The 18002-nt window shown below is 36.8% G+C and overlaps 1 protein-coding gene and 1 long non-coding RNA gene across 3 annotated transcripts in view; one reads left to right on the forward strand and one right to left on the reverse strand.

Annotated features, from left to right (window-relative positions):
• The window catches only part of Ca-alpha1T (Ca[2+]-channel protein alpha[[1]] subunit T), a 53152-nt gene that overhangs the window by 20648 nt on the left and 14502 nt on the right, over positions 1–18002 (forward strand). Inside the window, exons 3-23 of one of the 2 annotated variants that reach the window (XM_074089448.1) lie at positions 1252–1423; positions 2796–2837; positions 4080–4356; positions 4680–4772; positions 5452–5684; positions 6083–6197; positions 6768–6848; positions 9447–9600; positions 9735–9773; positions 10145–10338; positions 10451–10634; positions 10724–10934; positions 11128–11337; positions 13886–14051; positions 14732–14887; positions 14965–15099; positions 15475–15645; positions 15856–16047; positions 16231–16508; positions 16868–17040; positions 17264–17433. In XM_074089448.1, coding sequence (XP_073945549.1) covers positions 1252–1423; positions 2796–2837; positions 4080–4356; positions 4680–4772; positions 5452–5684; positions 6083–6197; positions 6768–6848; positions 9447–9600; positions 9735–9773; positions 10145–10338; positions 10451–10634; positions 10724–10934; positions 11128–11337; positions 13886–14051; positions 14732–14887; positions 14965–15099; positions 15475–15645; positions 15856–16047; positions 16231–16508; positions 16868–17040; positions 17264–17433 — 3446 coding nt within the window. The remainder of the gene's footprint in view (positions 1–1251; positions 1424–2795; positions 2838–4079; positions 4357–4679; positions 4773–5451; positions 5685–6082; positions 6198–6767; positions 6849–9446; positions 9601–9734; positions 9774–10144; positions 10339–10450; positions 10635–10723; positions 10935–11127; positions 11338–13885; positions 14052–14731; positions 14888–14964; positions 15100–15474; positions 15646–15855; positions 16048–16230; positions 16509–16867; positions 17041–17263; positions 17434–18002) is intronic. The other variant, XM_074089450.1, reaches the window with a different exon arrangement.
• The window catches only part of LOC141429196 (uncharacterized), a 69467-nt gene continuing 65538 nt past the window's right edge, over positions 14074–18002 (reverse strand). Inside the window, exon 3 of the long non-coding RNA XR_012451503.1 lies at positions 14074–14162. This is a non-coding gene — a long non-coding RNA (uncharacterized lncRNA). The remainder of the gene's footprint in view (positions 14163–18002) is intronic.

Raw genomic sequence — 18002 nt, forward strand, 5'->3', positions numbered from 1 at the left:
AAGTTTATATAAATAACTTACAAACACACACACAACTATCACGCCTTAGCAATAATAGGTTTTAAGTTTGACAAAAACGGTAGGTACAATAGTGACAGGTTGCTAGCCTATAAATAACTTAACAGAACAATTATCACCTACTTTTAGATGTGGCAAGTCCGATCCATACTGTAGTTATGATAAATGTCGTGATAGATGCAGTGTGTAGTGTAGTGTATGTACATTTACACAATTCAGATCTCTGACCTAGGAAGGTAGAGCTTAAATATCTGACAGTATTGGGAAAGTCACAAACTAACCGTATATTTATTGAGCAAGTACTTAACTACGTTTTACGAATACAGATTCTTAGAAGCAGTCATATTTTATCCTAATAATGGAAACACTGAAATGGGTAAATTCGTTTCTACTAATGCGTTCCCACATTCGCCTTAAACGCAAATAAATTATGTGTGGGGAGACGTACAATCAAGCAATCGATAAATTCATTTGAATATACATCACTGTCGTATGTGGTATCAGTTCTGGTACTAGGGATAGTTGTGGATATGAAAATCGGAAATCGTTTTTTAAAAGTAGTGAGTAGTTGAAAAAATATTCAAAAGATGTGTTTATCTACAGTCTAGAGTTAAAAAGCCCAACCATTAAGCCTAGGTTAAGGATGAAAATTCCATATATTTTAACACTCATTAACCCGGAGATATTTGACTATGGTCCTTGAAAGTCCGCCTTCATCTTTACCAAACCCTAACAATTGGGAATGGATGAAAATTTTAGAAACGCTTGAAACTTTTTTTATCGATAGGAATAACCTTTCTAATTAACAGAAAAAAAAATCAGATTTTTAAGTAGCATCAATTAATTTAAAAAAAGAAAGAGTTTTCTTTGCCGACAAATTACGATAGTCCGGTCGGTTACGAGTTGTTCCATTGCCCAGAATAAAAAAAAATTGTGTCTGACTCTTTCGTTTTGACAGGTGACACTCTTTACCGGTCAGTCAGGATAACGAGTCAAAGACACATTTTTATTTTTTTGATCTGGGCTATGGAACAACCCGTAACCAACCGTATTATCGTAACTAATTTGGTGGTAAAGAAAACTTTTTCATTTCTTAAAATGAATTGATGCTACTTAAAAAATCTGATTTTTTTTCTGTTAATGAAAAGGTTATTCCTATCGATAAAAAAAGTTTCAAGCGTATCTAAAATTTTCATCCATTCCCCATTCACCCTTGATTTTTTTTCTCCACAGGCATGAGAATCCTAGTAATGTTATTACTAGACACGTTGCCTATGCTCGGCAACGTCTTGCTACTCTGCTTCTTCGTGTTCTTCATATTCGGCATCGTTGGCGTCCAACTCTGGGAAGGGATCCTCAGGCAACGCTGCGAAATGGTGCTACCACCCAACGTATTACGACCCAAGTATGTTTTTTTTACTAATGTTCAGACAAGATCAGATATTTTTGATTTTGCTAGCCATGCTACGCAACGATGTTGGTTTCAAAATCAATTTGCTGGCGCCTATTCCAAATTTATATTAGACGTATGTACGTAATTGTAACCAAAACAATACTTAAGTTCCAAACTTCATTTCATAGATCTCTAACATCTTGAATAGATCTTTATCTCACCGTAATTAATCAGAAAACTTGTGTGTTTTTCCATATACGAACGAGATTAGTTAGTTTGGTCTTAATTAATGCCAAACTTGCTGCTGCTTACGTCAGAAATACCAATGCAAGCAAATCATGTATATGTTATATGCTTATAGTTGTAATTAGTGTGTAAACTAATTACTAGGTCGGAAATCCATTATCTACATTTATACCAACAAGTTTCATTTCAGTAAGACTGGCCTAATCATTATTCAAAAATATCTTGTCGTATATTTATTTACTATCTTTTAGATAAGGGATAAACATTATTTAAAAAATCGTGATGCCCTCCGTTTTGTTCATAAGTTCATATTTTAGCGTTTATTTGCTGAAACAAATTTCGCCGTCCGGGAAATTAGAATAATTTTATTGTGGATGGAAAACAGTGATTGGATTTTTTCGTTCTGTTACATTTTGGCCTCGGCGCTCGTCTTAGCGGCACGTCCCATGCTAGCATTGACTGCATGCAATATTTAATGCTTACCCTTGACGGGCACATCCTTGGCTTCTCCATATCATTTGACATTCTATTTTAATCGTTGCATAATACTTTTAGGCAATGCAGTGTCGTCGATACACTTTTGTTTACTGTTTTATAATCATTAACGCAAACGCGCATGAAGGTACAGATTGTGAATGGCTTACTAAACAAGCTAACTACACACTTAAATATTGCATCCCGTCAATTTCACATAACAATGATATATTCGACTGAGAACACACGCATGACGAATCATTCGAGAATGTAGCAAAGAATAGACTTCAGACATACCGTACACAATCACATTATAGTGTTATTGTAGTTTTGACTTGTGGATTTTGCTACATTACAGAACATTCACATCATAGCAATTAATAACTAGCTGTTACCTAATAAAAACATAGATACTAATTAGACCTAACACTTTAGTTGTAATAAAGCATAGACAATTATAATTACCCTATCAAACATAAACTTGTGGTTACCATTGGTTGAAATGAACATTTGATCTTTATTAGACAAGAGAAGACACGTTTACTTAACACAATGATCTCAGAAGTTGCATCTTATTAGAATGGTAACCACATTTTTAGGAATTCAGATCTCAGAGCCCATAGGAAATGGCACCCATCACTGCTACCTCAAATTTATGTTCCAGAGACCTGTCCGAATGGTACAGAGTGCGCGTCAGAGTGAACTCGTAAGGATTAGCGATCAAAATTAATGTGTTTCTATTAAGAACATTGAAATTTGTTGTTTCGTGTATCTTCACACATCTGCCGTCCAGATGTGCTATTGTAACTGCTTCCCTTTCACGAATTGGCATTTCTACAAAAGCCTTCTCATTTATATCGGCATCATCACTTTTAAAATCAGTGACATCCGATTCATTGGTTTTAGAACTGCCAGTTTGTCTTTGACCAAGCAAAATGCTACCTCTGTCAACTGTACCTTTGAGATTATATTGGAAATATCCCTACATACTTTCACAAATACTTAGAACACGACATCATTGGCAATTTACTGAAAATGCACATACATGTAGTCATCTATGTTATTGGCGGGAGATGTTACACTTGTTCACTTCAATTGCATCCTAAAACACAGCTACGAATTCACCATCCGAACCCTGGTAATTTTTATTTTCATGACAGGGTTACTTTCTTTTTTAAATTGTATCTGTCGCTACTAAATATCAAGATGCTTAATACCTCAGTTTAAAGGGCCAGTAAAATTCTTATGGCGACGATCGAGGAAGCAAGTCGGGTAACGACGGTCCGTCGAATGATGCGGGTTACGGCCACGTTACGTGTTCCGGACCTTGTAACGACCGTTGCCGTTAAACGGTAACGACTGAGCCACTGGCGTTTATCTAGACGATTTACTAATACTGATACTTTACGTTGTTGCAATTTCCTAGTTATATTTATAGCGTTTTGAAACTTTCATAACAACACGTTGAGAGTTCATTAACATTAAAATAATTTTGTAAATACGTACTTACATTAGTTTCTAATCCATATATTTTGCATGTTAGAATAATAAAAAACTTTCTTGAAACTAATACCATTACTCAAAAATACAAATAATAGTAATCTTATTTCATATATTATGCTAATAATTATACTTCTCTTTTAAACACGGCATGTGCCTTGCATGATTGTCATATTTCTCCTTTAATGTGACTTGAATGTACCCTATTGAATATTAAATGTTGCATGTAATGTATAGTTTATTTTAAGTAATCGCTTATTATGCTGTCGTCATAACGCTGTCCCATTACTAAATAAAATAACATCATTTAGCTTTCATCATAACCACAAATCAAAATCAAGTGTTACTGACAGTCCTCTCTCAAACGCGAATCTAAGACGATGCCATCGACAAGATTTTTATTCCTTCGCTATAATCGCTTATAGTTAATTATTGTTCTCTTACGCAGCATCTCATTCTACTACGAGTTCTCAAAAGAATTGGACTACATCTGCACAACACCAGAAGACAGTGGGATGCACCTGTGCGGTGACTTCCCTCCATACCGCTACGGACCATTGGTCTGCAACGAAACCGCCAGACCATTCTCTTACAACGCACCAACGAATGTATCTTGCGTGAACTGGAACCAGTATTACACTAATTGCACTCAAAGAGGATCAAATCCATTTCAAGGGACTATATCCTTCGACAACATCGGTCTCGCTTGGGTGGCTATATTTCTGGTAAGTGCTATTACATGTAGGGCACATTCACATGAGAGAAGTGCCGATTCGAGTTTGTTGCATATAATAAAATTGAAGACGAATTATAGATAGGACGCACTTATCAACCTCGAAGACATCATGCTCGAACTAAATAAGCACTTAAATGGAAAAGTGTAGCGTAAATTATTCTATGGGCTTCCAAAACATGCATCACTTGTTAATTTATGTTATTCATAAAGTCTACCATAAATCGGGTATCTAAATGGAGCCTACAAAACAATGTTGTTACCAGAAACGGCCTTTTGTTAGTTTGGATACTGACGTAATTTTTTAATTTCCAGGTTATATCTTTAGAAGGCTGGACGGATATTATGTATTACGTGCAAGATGCTCACAGTTTTTGGGACTGGATATATTTTGTTCTTTTAATTGTGGTAAGACTTTTTAAACATTTTAAAAAGTAAAACTTAAGATTTGTTTACTTTAACACTCGAATTTATATAAACGGTTATAAAATTGTTCCCCAATATTTCTGTAAATGGTTAGGTTGGTTTGACAAACCTTGTGAACATTTCCACTGGATTTTTTGATTCACATTGTGTCGACGCCTTTGATGCGGTATACACTTTAAATATTGGCCATTATCAATAAGAGTTAAAAAAATCCTAAAAAGCATTTACAGGAGTGTTCAATCAAACCAACCACTAGCTAAAATAACCCGGATCTATTTTAAAATACAAATACAAAATACAAAATATTTTATTGGTCTCAATTTTTTTTTACATTATACATTGTACTACTGGATGGGGCGCCAGGTACTACAGTAATCAGCGTGTTCACTTATGTAGACTTAATGTCTCGTAAGAATGAATATGAGTATTCTGTGTCGAACAAACGCGACCTGTCATTTTGTCGCGTGTCGTATTTAAAACGGCGCCAAAGGCATGACTCGCCCGGGGCGCCTAGATGGCTAAGGCCGGCCCTGCTAATAATCATCTAACATCTGGACCATGGTGAACGGTTGTGTTGCTCTAAAGATAAACTATCATAAGATCGCGGGTGAGCAAAGTAATTGTTTTAGTTCAATAATTATCCATTTAAAATTGCTTACAGATTGGATCGTTTTTCATGATCAACCTCTGCCTTGTCGTCATAGCGACGCAATTCAGCGAGACAAAGAAACGCGAGATGGAGCGGATGCGTGCTGAGAGGGCTCGCTTCACGTCTTCTTCCACCCTGGCTTCGTCTACCAACAACAGCGAGCCGGCCACCTGCTACGCGGAGATCGTCAAATACGTGGCCCATCTCTGGAGGAGGTTCAAACGGAGAATGGCGAAGAAAATTAGGTATGGAAGTAAGGAATCTAATAGAGTCATAGCAGGTATACCTACGAACATGAATTTGAGACATCACTAAGGTTGAATATCTGTCAGATTTTTTATATAAGTAGATTATTGGATGCAAATTAGAAATCGTGACCGTATGTTCTAATGTAAACAGTAATTGTAATTGCTGTAACTGCGTTTATACTTGGTAAACAACATTAAAAATCGACTAGCGATGTTTCGAAAGGAAAGAGTAGAAATTAAACAAAGGTGCCATTTTCTCGTTACTTGCGAGTAGATTTTCTAATTCAATTAGTTAAAAAATGTTAAAGAAAAAAATCTTCATAAACTTATTTTATGCTAAACTTTACACGCTTGTCAATGCTTGTGTATATTCCGAAGATGTGTATATCCCGTAGGGTATACCGGTACCAGAGGGCCCAGGTGCGGTGGCGCACCAGCCGGGAAACCCTTCAGTTGCCGGCCAACAAACCGAAGCAACACCATCCTTGCTGCCCTAGGGGACACCCACAGGTTTGTGCATTTTCAGGAAACACCCGGTATAACTTTTGATCGCTAAAATCACATTTGAGTCTGAAACAAAACAAAGCGTGTACCTACCCAGTTAGTTACTGCTTATGAATTATGAGTATCGAAAGAAAATTGGGTTGTATGTCGACGAAAAGCACTTATAAGTGACCAAAAATTAAAAAAAATGTTTAGGAACTTCAAGCTAACAAGTATGAACAACCAATTATAATAAGAGGAAAGAAATGTTATCGTATGCACTTTTTTGCTCTAACTACTTATATTAAAGCGTACACATTTTTTGCCTTTTTATGGGTTTTAATAAATTACGTTACCTACTTACCAATGGAAATTGAGTGAGTCAGGAAAAGAATCATAATTGTTTTTAAAATTGCGATTATAGGTCGCATGACATTTCTATTTCTTGTATTATTTAGTTAGTTAAAACTAATTCTGTATCTCGATTATCATTATTTCGTCATTTTATAGCCACGCAGAAGACGCAGCTAGCTCTGTGGAATAATAAAAACATCAGGAAACCCCAAGAATGTGAACTCAAATAAAATTTATTCACAGAATGGGAAAGAGGAGGGGGATGAGCCGCTCGGCCGACCGAGCCTGTTGCGCGTACCTTCGCTCTCAGCTGCCGATTTGGAGGTAATATACTACACTACGGAATGGAAAAGTAGGTTGAGGGAAGCTACTTTAAATACTAAAGACGAAGCTGCAGACATTAAAGTTTCTCGTTATTAAAATTGTTAGAGATGTGCATTTATTTTTGATAGCTACTTTTTTACAAGCTTTTATTTAGTTTCACCTGTCCCGTTCTGTCTGTCTGTCTGTCTGTAATCAAATCTCGCAAGCTAAATTTAACCAACTTCCAGTGGTCAGATTGACTTGAAATTTAGAATACTTATGTAAATCACGTGACAATACAATAATTTAGTAGTGACATCCTGGTAGTCCAGGCCGGATCGTCTCCGCAGGACAGAACTCTTCAACGGTTAATAGCATCGACTTGAAATTTGGTATACAAATGTAGTTTGGGTGACAATGCAAGTACAGTCAACAAAAAGTACAGTCAGCAAAAAAGTTGGTATTAAAAATTAAAACTTTATGGTTAGGTTATTCCTGTTGTAAATTCCTTTTGTCTCGTTCCGGCCAACAGTTTTTCCCTTGTTCTACCTACACTCGTGAGTGATCATTTAGACGTAAGTACGTGATGTGAAAATGAAAGAAACGTGTTCGAAGTCAATTTCTGTGTAATGTTGCTTGTGTCATTTCTTACTCAATACAATATGCGGTCTACTTAAGCACGAGCTTAAGCATATTAATTTTGATTATAGTATTTTTTTTAGATTTTAAATCTTATGGAGTCTAAGCTTTATTGGCCGCTTGCTGAAAAAAAAACTATATTTGATTCGAATTAAAATGCGTTCTAAAATGATGTTTATCTGAAAGTTTAAGCCCAATTCGTTATCCGGCACGTCACTGTAACCTTTTTAAGTAAATGCGCGTTAAAAACAAAACCCCTCGTTTTGACTTCTCGGCAAAAGGGTGAAATGGTGAAAAGTACTTCGCCTGTTGCGCTCTACCCACCCGCTCGCTATATCCAGGTAATAGCAGATAGCACTGTGATGATGTAAATGTAGTACAGGGACGTGCTTCTCTACGTTTTATTTTGTTTCTTTGTGTTGTATTATTTTCAAGATCTCTCTAGAGCTGAGTGTATACAAAATGTATTGAAATTAATACGGAATGCTTCAGCATTATGGAATTGATTGTGTTAGCTTGACTGAACACTTGTAAAAGTTTTTCATCGAAATTTTTGATTGATGATGTGTCGCCTTTGACGCTGTACACTTTGAATACTGACCAATCATCATGTCAGCTGAAAGACGCCCACTGCTGGGCATTAGGCTCCCCACTCAGACCGGTCTTATTCTTTCCGCATCCAACGCGATCCCGAGATCAATGTATGGAAGCATTTATTTAAAATCAACCACAATTGGAAAATTCTGAGAAACATTTACTGGGGTATTAAATGATATTGTAACAGATAACTCACGTCTTAAACCGAATTTAGCTCGACATGTTTACGTGTTTACTGGGGTGTTCAGCCAATTTTCCCAAGGGGTTGCTGCAACATACCATAGTTGATTGATAACCAAGGGTGGAAAGTGACCCATTTCAGCTGAGATATTTCTGGCGCTCGAACGTAGTGAGAGCGCCAATTGTTCGAGGGGAAATGGGTAATTTCACCCGAGTTAGACACTCTACTTTTCATTTCGACTGTGAGGAAAGTAAAATACTACAAAAAATGAGAATAATAATAAATTGAATTTTCTTATATCCAACCTCCAACGGTACCTTTTCGACTGGCTACTTGCCTCGACTATAAAAAAAAATCGAGTTGGTCACGACCAAGGAGCTTATATACAAAACTGGAGGTTGAACGCCGAACTAAGAAGATTGACCTTTATTACTTATTTACATATTCCATCTCTTTCTTTCACATTTCACGAATGACTTCCATCTCTTTCTTAACGTAAATAAAGAAAGAGATGGAATATGTTCGTGATGTAATAAAGATCAAATTTATTGTTTCAAACGGATGTTCGGCGTTCAACCTCTACAGTATATATGTAAGCTCCTTGGTCACGACGTGCATCTAAATGGCCATGCCGAAACATGAAAAAAAAGTGTCATTGACGTAACTCAATTATCTTCGACTCCGTGGCTAACCGAAAAATTAAAAAAAAAATTACTTTCCACCCTAGAGATGAAAACGCAATTGGCCACCCGGCTCCCATGAAAATTGAACTTTCCGAACAGGAGAGATGAAAAGTTCATTTTTTACAAAGTGCAATTTAAGTCACTAATACACATATTTTAACTAAACCAGTAAGTTCTTGGCGATGACAAAAAATTTCAGCATAACATGGTCAGTTACAAGCTCCAACAATACAGGCGGTATACCCCTTCAAACTGGGAATTTCGAAGATAGAAGCGGTCCCTAATTTTATATTTTGAGGTTTATTCGTATGAAATAATAATTATAAATAAAATTATTAAAATAAAATAAATATATTGACCCGGATAACTCACGTCTTAAATCGAGTTTAGCTCGACATGTTTCGGGCTAACCCCTACCCCTACGGGCTACCCCTTCGTCTTCGGAGACGTGTCAAGCTAAACTCGATTTAAGACGTGAGTCTCACGGTAGTTTCAGGTTTATTCGTTTTCTTGTTTTAGAACGCTTCAAACTTATCACTCTTGTCGCCACCATCACTAGCCCGCCGGCGGTCATCAGTGATGTTTAGTGACACAGTTCTCCTGCACACCCCAAATTCTCCACACGGAGGTCACCCACACAACGTCTGCTCCTCAGAAAAGATGACTCAAACAGGTGACGTAAAACATTAAGTCCGCTTGAAACATTTTTGCAAATTTCTTTCGAACTTTGCTTCTTTACACTTTCTATGAGACAATCTCAATAAAACACAACTGAAAGTAAAGTTTAACGATTGTAATAATTTATAGATTCATTGTGTCAACGTGGTTGGCTTAAGAGCCACAGCGGTGAGTCTAGAGGCGGTAGATCTAGACGGTCTATTAGATTGGCATGAACAATGTGGTTTATTCTCGCTTCTCTTCACTCTCTGCCTTCATAGAAATAGATAGGATGGTATAGGTATTCTAGATGTCCCAGACTATTACAACCTGCTTTTCTATTTCCAACAAATAGAACAATGTCTTTACTATCCTCCTTGAAAATCTATTGTAATGAATATGAACCGAAAGTATCCCAGTTGTGTTATTTTCAGTCATATAAACTTTAAAAAGATCTTGTTCTCGATCGGACATCCTTAGCGATGCTTTCGATCCATATTAAGCAGAAATAGTTACAATGTTTTTAAATGCACTGTAGTGATATTAATTTGGGGGTGTAGAGTTCGACCTGCCGACAGGCGAAACGGCAGAAGAACGGGCTGCAGCCGGCGGTACCATGTCCTGCCAAGAACTACTGGCATTATCAGGCGCCTTATCCGCTGCACTGCCCACTGGACAAGTCGCTTTGGACTCCTTCTTCGAAGAATTGACCAAAGGAATCAGCAAAAGGGCAGGGGAGGACAAAGATTGTAAGGTAAATACTAAATCAAGTCATTCATACATAATGTACTTGTCCTGATGGATTTGTATCCTATATATTTTTGTTGATACAGATATGATTGGAATCGGTATTTAATATGTTGTAGACATTGGAGATTGAAGATTTCTCGTGCTGTGCGGAATTGTTAGCTGCAGAAGCTGCAGCCAAAGAAGCTCGTCGAGGTCGCTTCGCCGGTGCCTGTTTGATATTTTGGAGGAAAATATCGAAATTTTTTGCTTTTTTAAGGAAACACGTAAAAAATATCGTGAATCATAAATATTTTCAGCAAGGTAACATAATATTCATAATATTCTTTCATATCAGGCACAACAAATATTCTTAAAAAAATGTTGCAATATATTGATATCTTGTTCTACAGGTATATTATTAGCCATCCTCATAAACACACTCTCAATGGGTATTGAGTATCACAACCAGCCTGAAGAATTGACCGTAATAGTAGAGATCAGCAACATCGTATTTTCGGCAATTTTCGCAGTTGAAATGATTCTCAAAGTCGCAGCTGAAGGACCTTTTAAATATATCTCAAATGGTTTCAACGTTTTCGATGGAGTCATTGTTATTTTAAGGTTAGCTATTCCCCGTCGAAAAAATGTTTTTATACTTACGAGTCTTGATTTTTATCTGCACGGTTATAGTGTGTACCTAAGTATGTAAAAATTACTTTGACTGTCGTATTGCTAGATTTTATATAATTTATGAAATTAAAGTACACGTGTACCTATTTATGTTTGTTTTAAACAGTTATTTTTTCGAAAACAGTGCATTTGAACTAGCGCAAAGCTACGGCAACGAAAAGGAATTAGCAGGAAACTCTGGATTATCCGTATTGCGCACATTTCGGCTCCTGCGCATCCTGAAGTTGGTACGATTCATGCCCAACTTGCGTCGCCAACTTTTTGTCATGCTCCGGACCATGGACAATGTTGCAGTCTTCTTCTCTCTTCTCGTTCTGTTCATATTCATATTCAGGTATGTTTACATTCACAATTATTATCATGTCGGTCTATTGGTGAGGTAGAATATACTAAAAACATTACGATTTAAAAAAAAGTTGTTGAGGTACATGAACAAGGATTATAAATTAAGAAATAAATAATGATAAATACTAAATTGCATGATTTAAAATAATCTAAACAAAAACCGAACAAATTACAATTTTGTTCAAACTAAAAAAATATATGCCACGGGGACTGCTATTTTTATTTCTTAAAGTTTTCTCAACTTTGTGTTTATTTCGAATATTCTCTTCTTTGCCTACCAACAACTTAATAAATGTTCCGTTCTACTTACTGACACTGGAATTTATTTCAGTACTTTAAAAATGTATCTTTCTTGAAGAAAAAAATTTGGGATTCTTTATCATTGGTAATCTAGTTCCGTGCTGTTTTCCCCTTCATTATCTTCTTTAACCTTCCCATCGTACGTATAATTAAGTAGTTAATTATCATGAAACCCGCTAACCCTGATTGACTGCAATCAGAATATGTTTTTTTCCGTAGCCTACGAAGATAAATTCCGAGTCCCGATAGTTAATAACAAATTCTGAATGTTTCTACTTAACCGTCACATCCACATCCCTTCCTCTGTGCACTACCCAACTGTGAGTGATTTCTCCTTTTCTTTTCGGTCTTATCCTTTAAATGTGAATCACTTCTGTCTATGACATTTACCTACTATACACTACCACTGTCCACACTATTTACATCTTTTTCTCTTCTATTATTAAATTATTCATTAATCATAGTATGTGTCTATCACGCTTTTGTGCTTTGCGTCCATTTCGGTTTTTACACGTGCACTCCATCATTTTATCTTATGTTTTATTTTATTATTTCCATTATATTTCTCTCCTCCCTATATGTGAAAGGATTAATCTGTTCGCATTATCTAATCGTATATTGCGTGATAACGTTCAGCATCCTCGGTATGAACCTCTTCGGGTGCAAATTCTGCGAGAAAGACGATGATGGCGATCAGGAGTGCGACAGAAAAAACTTTGATACGCTCTTGTGGGCCTTTGTCACGGTGTTTCAGGTATTCTATATTTTCAATTAAAGCCCTAACAGATAACCCAGAAACAGACTGAACTTGCAACATTACTAAACGCTTATACGGGTCCGTCAGCAGTCAGCACTCACGACAGTATGACAGTCCTAATAACAGAACATTGTTTTGGTGACAGCTAAATGACTAACCACGCGAGTACACAAACGACTGTTCACTCTGCTGCAAGACACATTAAAACTACAGCATTACAATACAAAAATAAACTTAATCGGAACGACAGCTTGCAGCACTGTGCTTTATCAACAGGCGTTCAGTCGCGTAATGCTACCCTAGAGCCCGCGTAGTGATAAACTCTAGAACCATCCGTAACCAATTGATCCAACATCATTAGCCGATCACCATGTTTTGTCGTACAGTACTCCCATCAGATGCCGTCAGGAGCACATTTCTTAGTCAGTCAGCTTGGTTGAACAGTAGGTTAGCTTGAGGTCGATCGAAGCCGTGTCGCGGGTTACCCTGTTCGTCAGTTTCTCTACTCCCACTACCACAGCTGCACTCAGTTTATACAGTACTCTCACTTTGCATGCTGCTTCTAATATACTATCTTATGCATCTTTTAACGAAATTGCTGGGCAATTTTGGCCAAATACCCGAACGATAAACATTAGAGATGACCAAAAATCTCCACCGATTTCTCACTCTCCAGATAGGCAACTTTTTTTTCTTCGGTACATTAACTAATTATTCTGAACCCTTCTCTTCAACATTTTAACTTCCGATTTTTAAATGCTTAAAAGTTTGGCCCACTCACTTTATTTTCCTATTATCTTTTCCTTTTGCATTACTAAAGAATAAACTTGGATTAACTATTGCATTAAATATGAATGATATTTAATTGAGTATTTTGATAAGACATTACGAATGTTTTTAATACTTTATGCACACTTTATTTCGCCTTACTCTATCTATAAATTATTTTACATATTGCATAACTTTATTTTTTATCATAAGGACATGAGGCAGTATATTATAAAAAAGGAATGATAAAATAAGTCTAGTTATTGAGTTTATGAAAATTGGGATCTTAATGCACCTCTATAACAAATTGAAATAAAAGTATGACTGTAAGATTTACCTAACAATGTTCGCTGGTGGTGACGTTCCGGCGGCGATAACACTGCTTCGCTTCTAGACGTAAACTCTGGGTTACGAAAACAATAACGGTACCTATTGTCGATACTCGATAACCGCAGCTACGGTTTAGTGAGCGTAGATGTCTAATGCTTGTCTGGCTAAATTTTACCGTAGTAAAAAATAACTACCGGCCTTAAGTAAGCAGGACATACACACAATTAACCATTACACTGTAGAGAGTACATTTATTAAATATCGGAAACATTACAGCAGTGTTAACGTCGCGCTGTACAGAATGTCGTCAGGATGACTCGGTCGCGGCGTATGCGCATAGCATTTTGTTTTTCTTTCATTTTCCATCCGCTCCGCGACGCAGTATTCTGGGCATGTATCTATTCGGTGGTAAGTTTTGCAAATTCGTCGAGGACAATGGCTCCGAGCGGGACTGTACATGCCCCGAGATCATCTCGCACCACCCTAAGTGTGAGTGCGACAGGAAACATTTTAATAATATCCTGTGGGCGACCGTCACCGTCTTCCAGGTAAGCCTCGCGAGACAGATGTCCACAAGGTAACTTTAGACGGTTTATTTGCGATCCCATTTGAATATATTGTTAGAGGGTAGACACCGCGTTTTTCTCGCATTCACCAATCTGTAACAATTCGAGAAAAACCGATTTAGTCTTATTTGACAGCTTTAGTCTAGTTTGGTTGTGAAATAAGACGGATGCATTTTTCTTCACAAGATATTTACACGTGCAAAATGTATCTTGGCATGAGCGAGAAATTCGCCGTAGATGCGTTTGGGTTGGTATAATTAGAGTTGTGGTACTGCATTTTATGGAGCAATCCGTAGCTAGTGCATCTTGCTTGTAGTTAGCTTTGGGAATGCTGGACCCTATGCTTGTGTATTTAGGTCGCCGTCCGTGCTCCCTGTCATTACCCTGTATATTTGCGTACACTAACACAACTGTCAACATAACACTAACAGTTATTAACACGCTGGTTTAATACGTTTATTTTGTATTTTTTATTATTTTATTAATATCAGAATAACTTTTACATTCGAAAAACACCGAAAGGCACTTAAACACTATATTGACAGCACACCTTCTTGCTTATTTTGATTTATTAAAAGAGATTTATGATCTTTGAAGATATTCGGTGTGGTAGAACAACTTCAGCGACTGAATTGGAACTTCAATGTGATGTACTATTTCAGGTTTTGACACAAGAAGATTGGAATGTAGTACTGTTTAATGGTATGGAAAAGACAAGTCATTGGGCCGCTTTGTATTTCGTTGCGCTCATGACTTTTGGGAACTATGTACTGTTTAACTTACTGGTGGCTATTCTAGTAGAAGGATTTAGTTCTGAGGTAGGTCTGATCTACGATTTTCCACTTCTTTATCTAAAGCCTGTAACAATCTGACGTGAGCGGTGCGCTTCTTCTAGCGGAACGAAAGGCGAGAGCGAGAGCAGCGCGAGCTGGCAAAATCTAAATTGTCTAGCGAATGTTTCTCTGACAACAACGAAATTCAGTATGACGAGTCGAACTCGGGATCACATTCCAGTGACAGTTTCTCACAGGTGAACACTTTGTGTTGGTGTTAGTTGTTCTTGACTGCGCTTTCTGTCAATCCTCTTGACGTGCCTCAAAAAATTCTAAACCTTCTTCTTGACTAGCCATCTAGAATTAGGTAGGTACTTGTGTTGTGTAAAGAGCTACGATTGATAGGGCTACTTTTACTGACGACCATTTATGCGGTAACGGTATTGTGGCAGATGACAGGAAGGTCATCTATTTCAATACAGCAATACTCATCTATGATCGTAGAATAAGTTCCAAATTAAATGTCTCATAGCTCTTTACAGTAAATGTTGTTGTTTTTCTGATCGTTTGAATGTCTGCAAATGGACAGTGTATTAAATATACATACATAACTATGTGTTTTTAAAATATAGAACGAAATAAAAAACTATTGGAAATCTGCGGACGATGTGCGAAAAGCCAAAGACGATGTGAACGGACATAAGGATAAAGTGATACGATCACGCAGAAAAACAACGAGTTCCGGACACCATCCAACACTATGCAAAGATTGTGCACAATCCAACAAATGTAACTTGCAAAAGGTACCGCCAATATCCAGTAATAATAAAAAATATTTATTTTGGTTATTTCCATCTTCATTACCTACGTAAAATACAATTAAGCGAAATAGTCTAAAGATTTCATCTCTAATTTAACTTAATGTCATCACTTTAATTATAATAAACATAACAATATTACATAGATTCCTAAAACTACACAACTTATATTATAACTCTACAATTGCTCCGTAGGAATCCAAAATGCTAGCTAACAATATGACGGACACAACCAACCTTCCCACGATAACTCACACAGCAGCCACACCTCAAGACTCTCCATCGACCACGTTAGAGCCAGGAGCTACCTTCAGAGATTTCCATGTGGCTCTAAACCTGGAAAAGTCATCTATGCTGTCCAGCATGGAGTCTATTGACCGGACTTCGGTAAGGAATAAAAATAGACCATTTTAAAATACTACATTGTAAGTTAATAAGTGAATAAACTGTGAGCCAGTTACAAACGAAAAGATCGTAATAAAAGCTTGTAAACCATGCAAATTCTGTGATCACCTGTGTTTAAAGCATTTTGACAGTCTAAATTATACCTATCATATTAATATTTTTCAGTGTACGAGCATACCTGGTTTACTAAAACCGCCAAACAGCTATACCCTAACGCTACACTCGGCTGCCTCACAACTAGGAGCAGAAAAAGCTCGGCTACCCCCTTTAACCCTCGCTCTCCCTCAAAAATCCTATTCAGGGTCGCTAGGATCCCCTTCTCCTTCCACTACGAGGTCAATTCCATCACCAATGCTGCCAGAGAAAAATCTCCAAATCACGATCCCGAAGGATGATAATTGTAACAATACTAGTGATAAGTCTAGTCTTCTAAGTTCACAGAAGTAAGTAGAGTCCTAACTAATTTTATTTTAATTTAATTTATAGACATTTCCTGTTTATATTTTTTACGAGTATTCAGAAACTTAAATTTAAATATTGTTTGTCACGGCACCGAATGGAAAAAAAAAACTCGTCCCTCTAATCTAATACCTATCTTTAATTCCACTTACCTATCCACATTATTTGATTCGGAATTTCTCATTGGTAGATTCTCATGATCATACAACGTTTAAAATTTCGAATTTTTGTCACTTAATAACAAGTTAAGTTACCTTTATATACAACTTAACGTCGTTTGCATTGGTCTAAATTGATTTTTCCAAAATGTTGTTCAAAATTACATTAATTTAATCACTTGTAGGTGCGTAACTGTCCAAAGTCCAACATCAAATGGGGAAGACAAATGCAGAGTACAGCGAGGGTACAGCTGGCGACTGTCCAGGCCTAGTCTAAGAAAGAAACAAAAACACAGATCAGGTTCAGACTCGGAAGCCATCATTCTCAATAACGGAAGGGACCATGCTTCATGCAATGGTAAGGAAAACAACTCCATAAGGATTCTTAATATTACAGTAATAAGTTAAAAAATATTTTTGCGGTCGTAAGCGCTTTAGTTATTCCAAACTATAAAATTGCGTTCTTCTAAAAAAATGTTTTTTTTTATTAGCAGATTTCTAATATTTTGCATTTACCCACTTCAATTCATAAAATGTAAGCTTTATTCTAGATTAATGTAAAATATAATAATTGACTCCAGGTTCTAGTCTCCGCAAAAACGAGCTGCTCTTATCCTCGTCAATAGTTATCAAGAACGACACGCAATCGGAAATACCTAACAACCGAGCCAAGACTCAACTACCAGCGCCGAGAGTCCTGGCACCACCTGCTAGGAGGGTGTCTGCCCATACGGCGCCTTTACTGCCTGATGTGAGTCTTTTTTATGTTTACAGATAGAGTTACAAAGAAATTAAAATTAATATAGAGATACAATACAATACAATAAATAACTCTTTATTGCACACCAATACAGTAAACAGTACAGAGAACACAAGTATATACATAGAGATTTTCTAAGGTAAGCAATAGGCGGCCTTATCGCTTCAGAGCGATCTCTTCCAGGCAACCTTTACAAGGGACAGAAATAAGGAATACGTTTTAGCAGGTGGTGCAATTTACAGTAGATTAGAGCTGTATCAAGAATACATAAAACTAACACATACACAACAAATCTAAACAGATAGATAGGTAGATAGATACCATAACAACACATAAATAAGCTAACTATAACAGAGATGTTCGGTGAACTTAAAAAAGTATGTGATCTTCCTATGAATTTGTTCAAAAAAGTAGTACCTAGATTAGTACAAAAGGTTTGGCTTTATGCAGGTACAGTCAAGTGTAAAAATATGAACTCAATCAAAGTTTCAAAAATTAGCACCACACTCTTATTCCGACGCAATAAGGCCGTAGTAACATATTATTGAGTGGTTCGAATA

The sequence above is a fragment of the Choristoneura fumiferana genome, chromosome 6, assembly GCF_025370935.1.
Source record: "Choristoneura fumiferana chromosome 6, NRCan_CFum_1, whole genome shotgun sequence".
NCBI classification, from domain to species: domain Eukaryota; kingdom Metazoa; phylum Arthropoda; class Insecta; order Lepidoptera; family Tortricidae; genus Choristoneura; species Choristoneura fumiferana.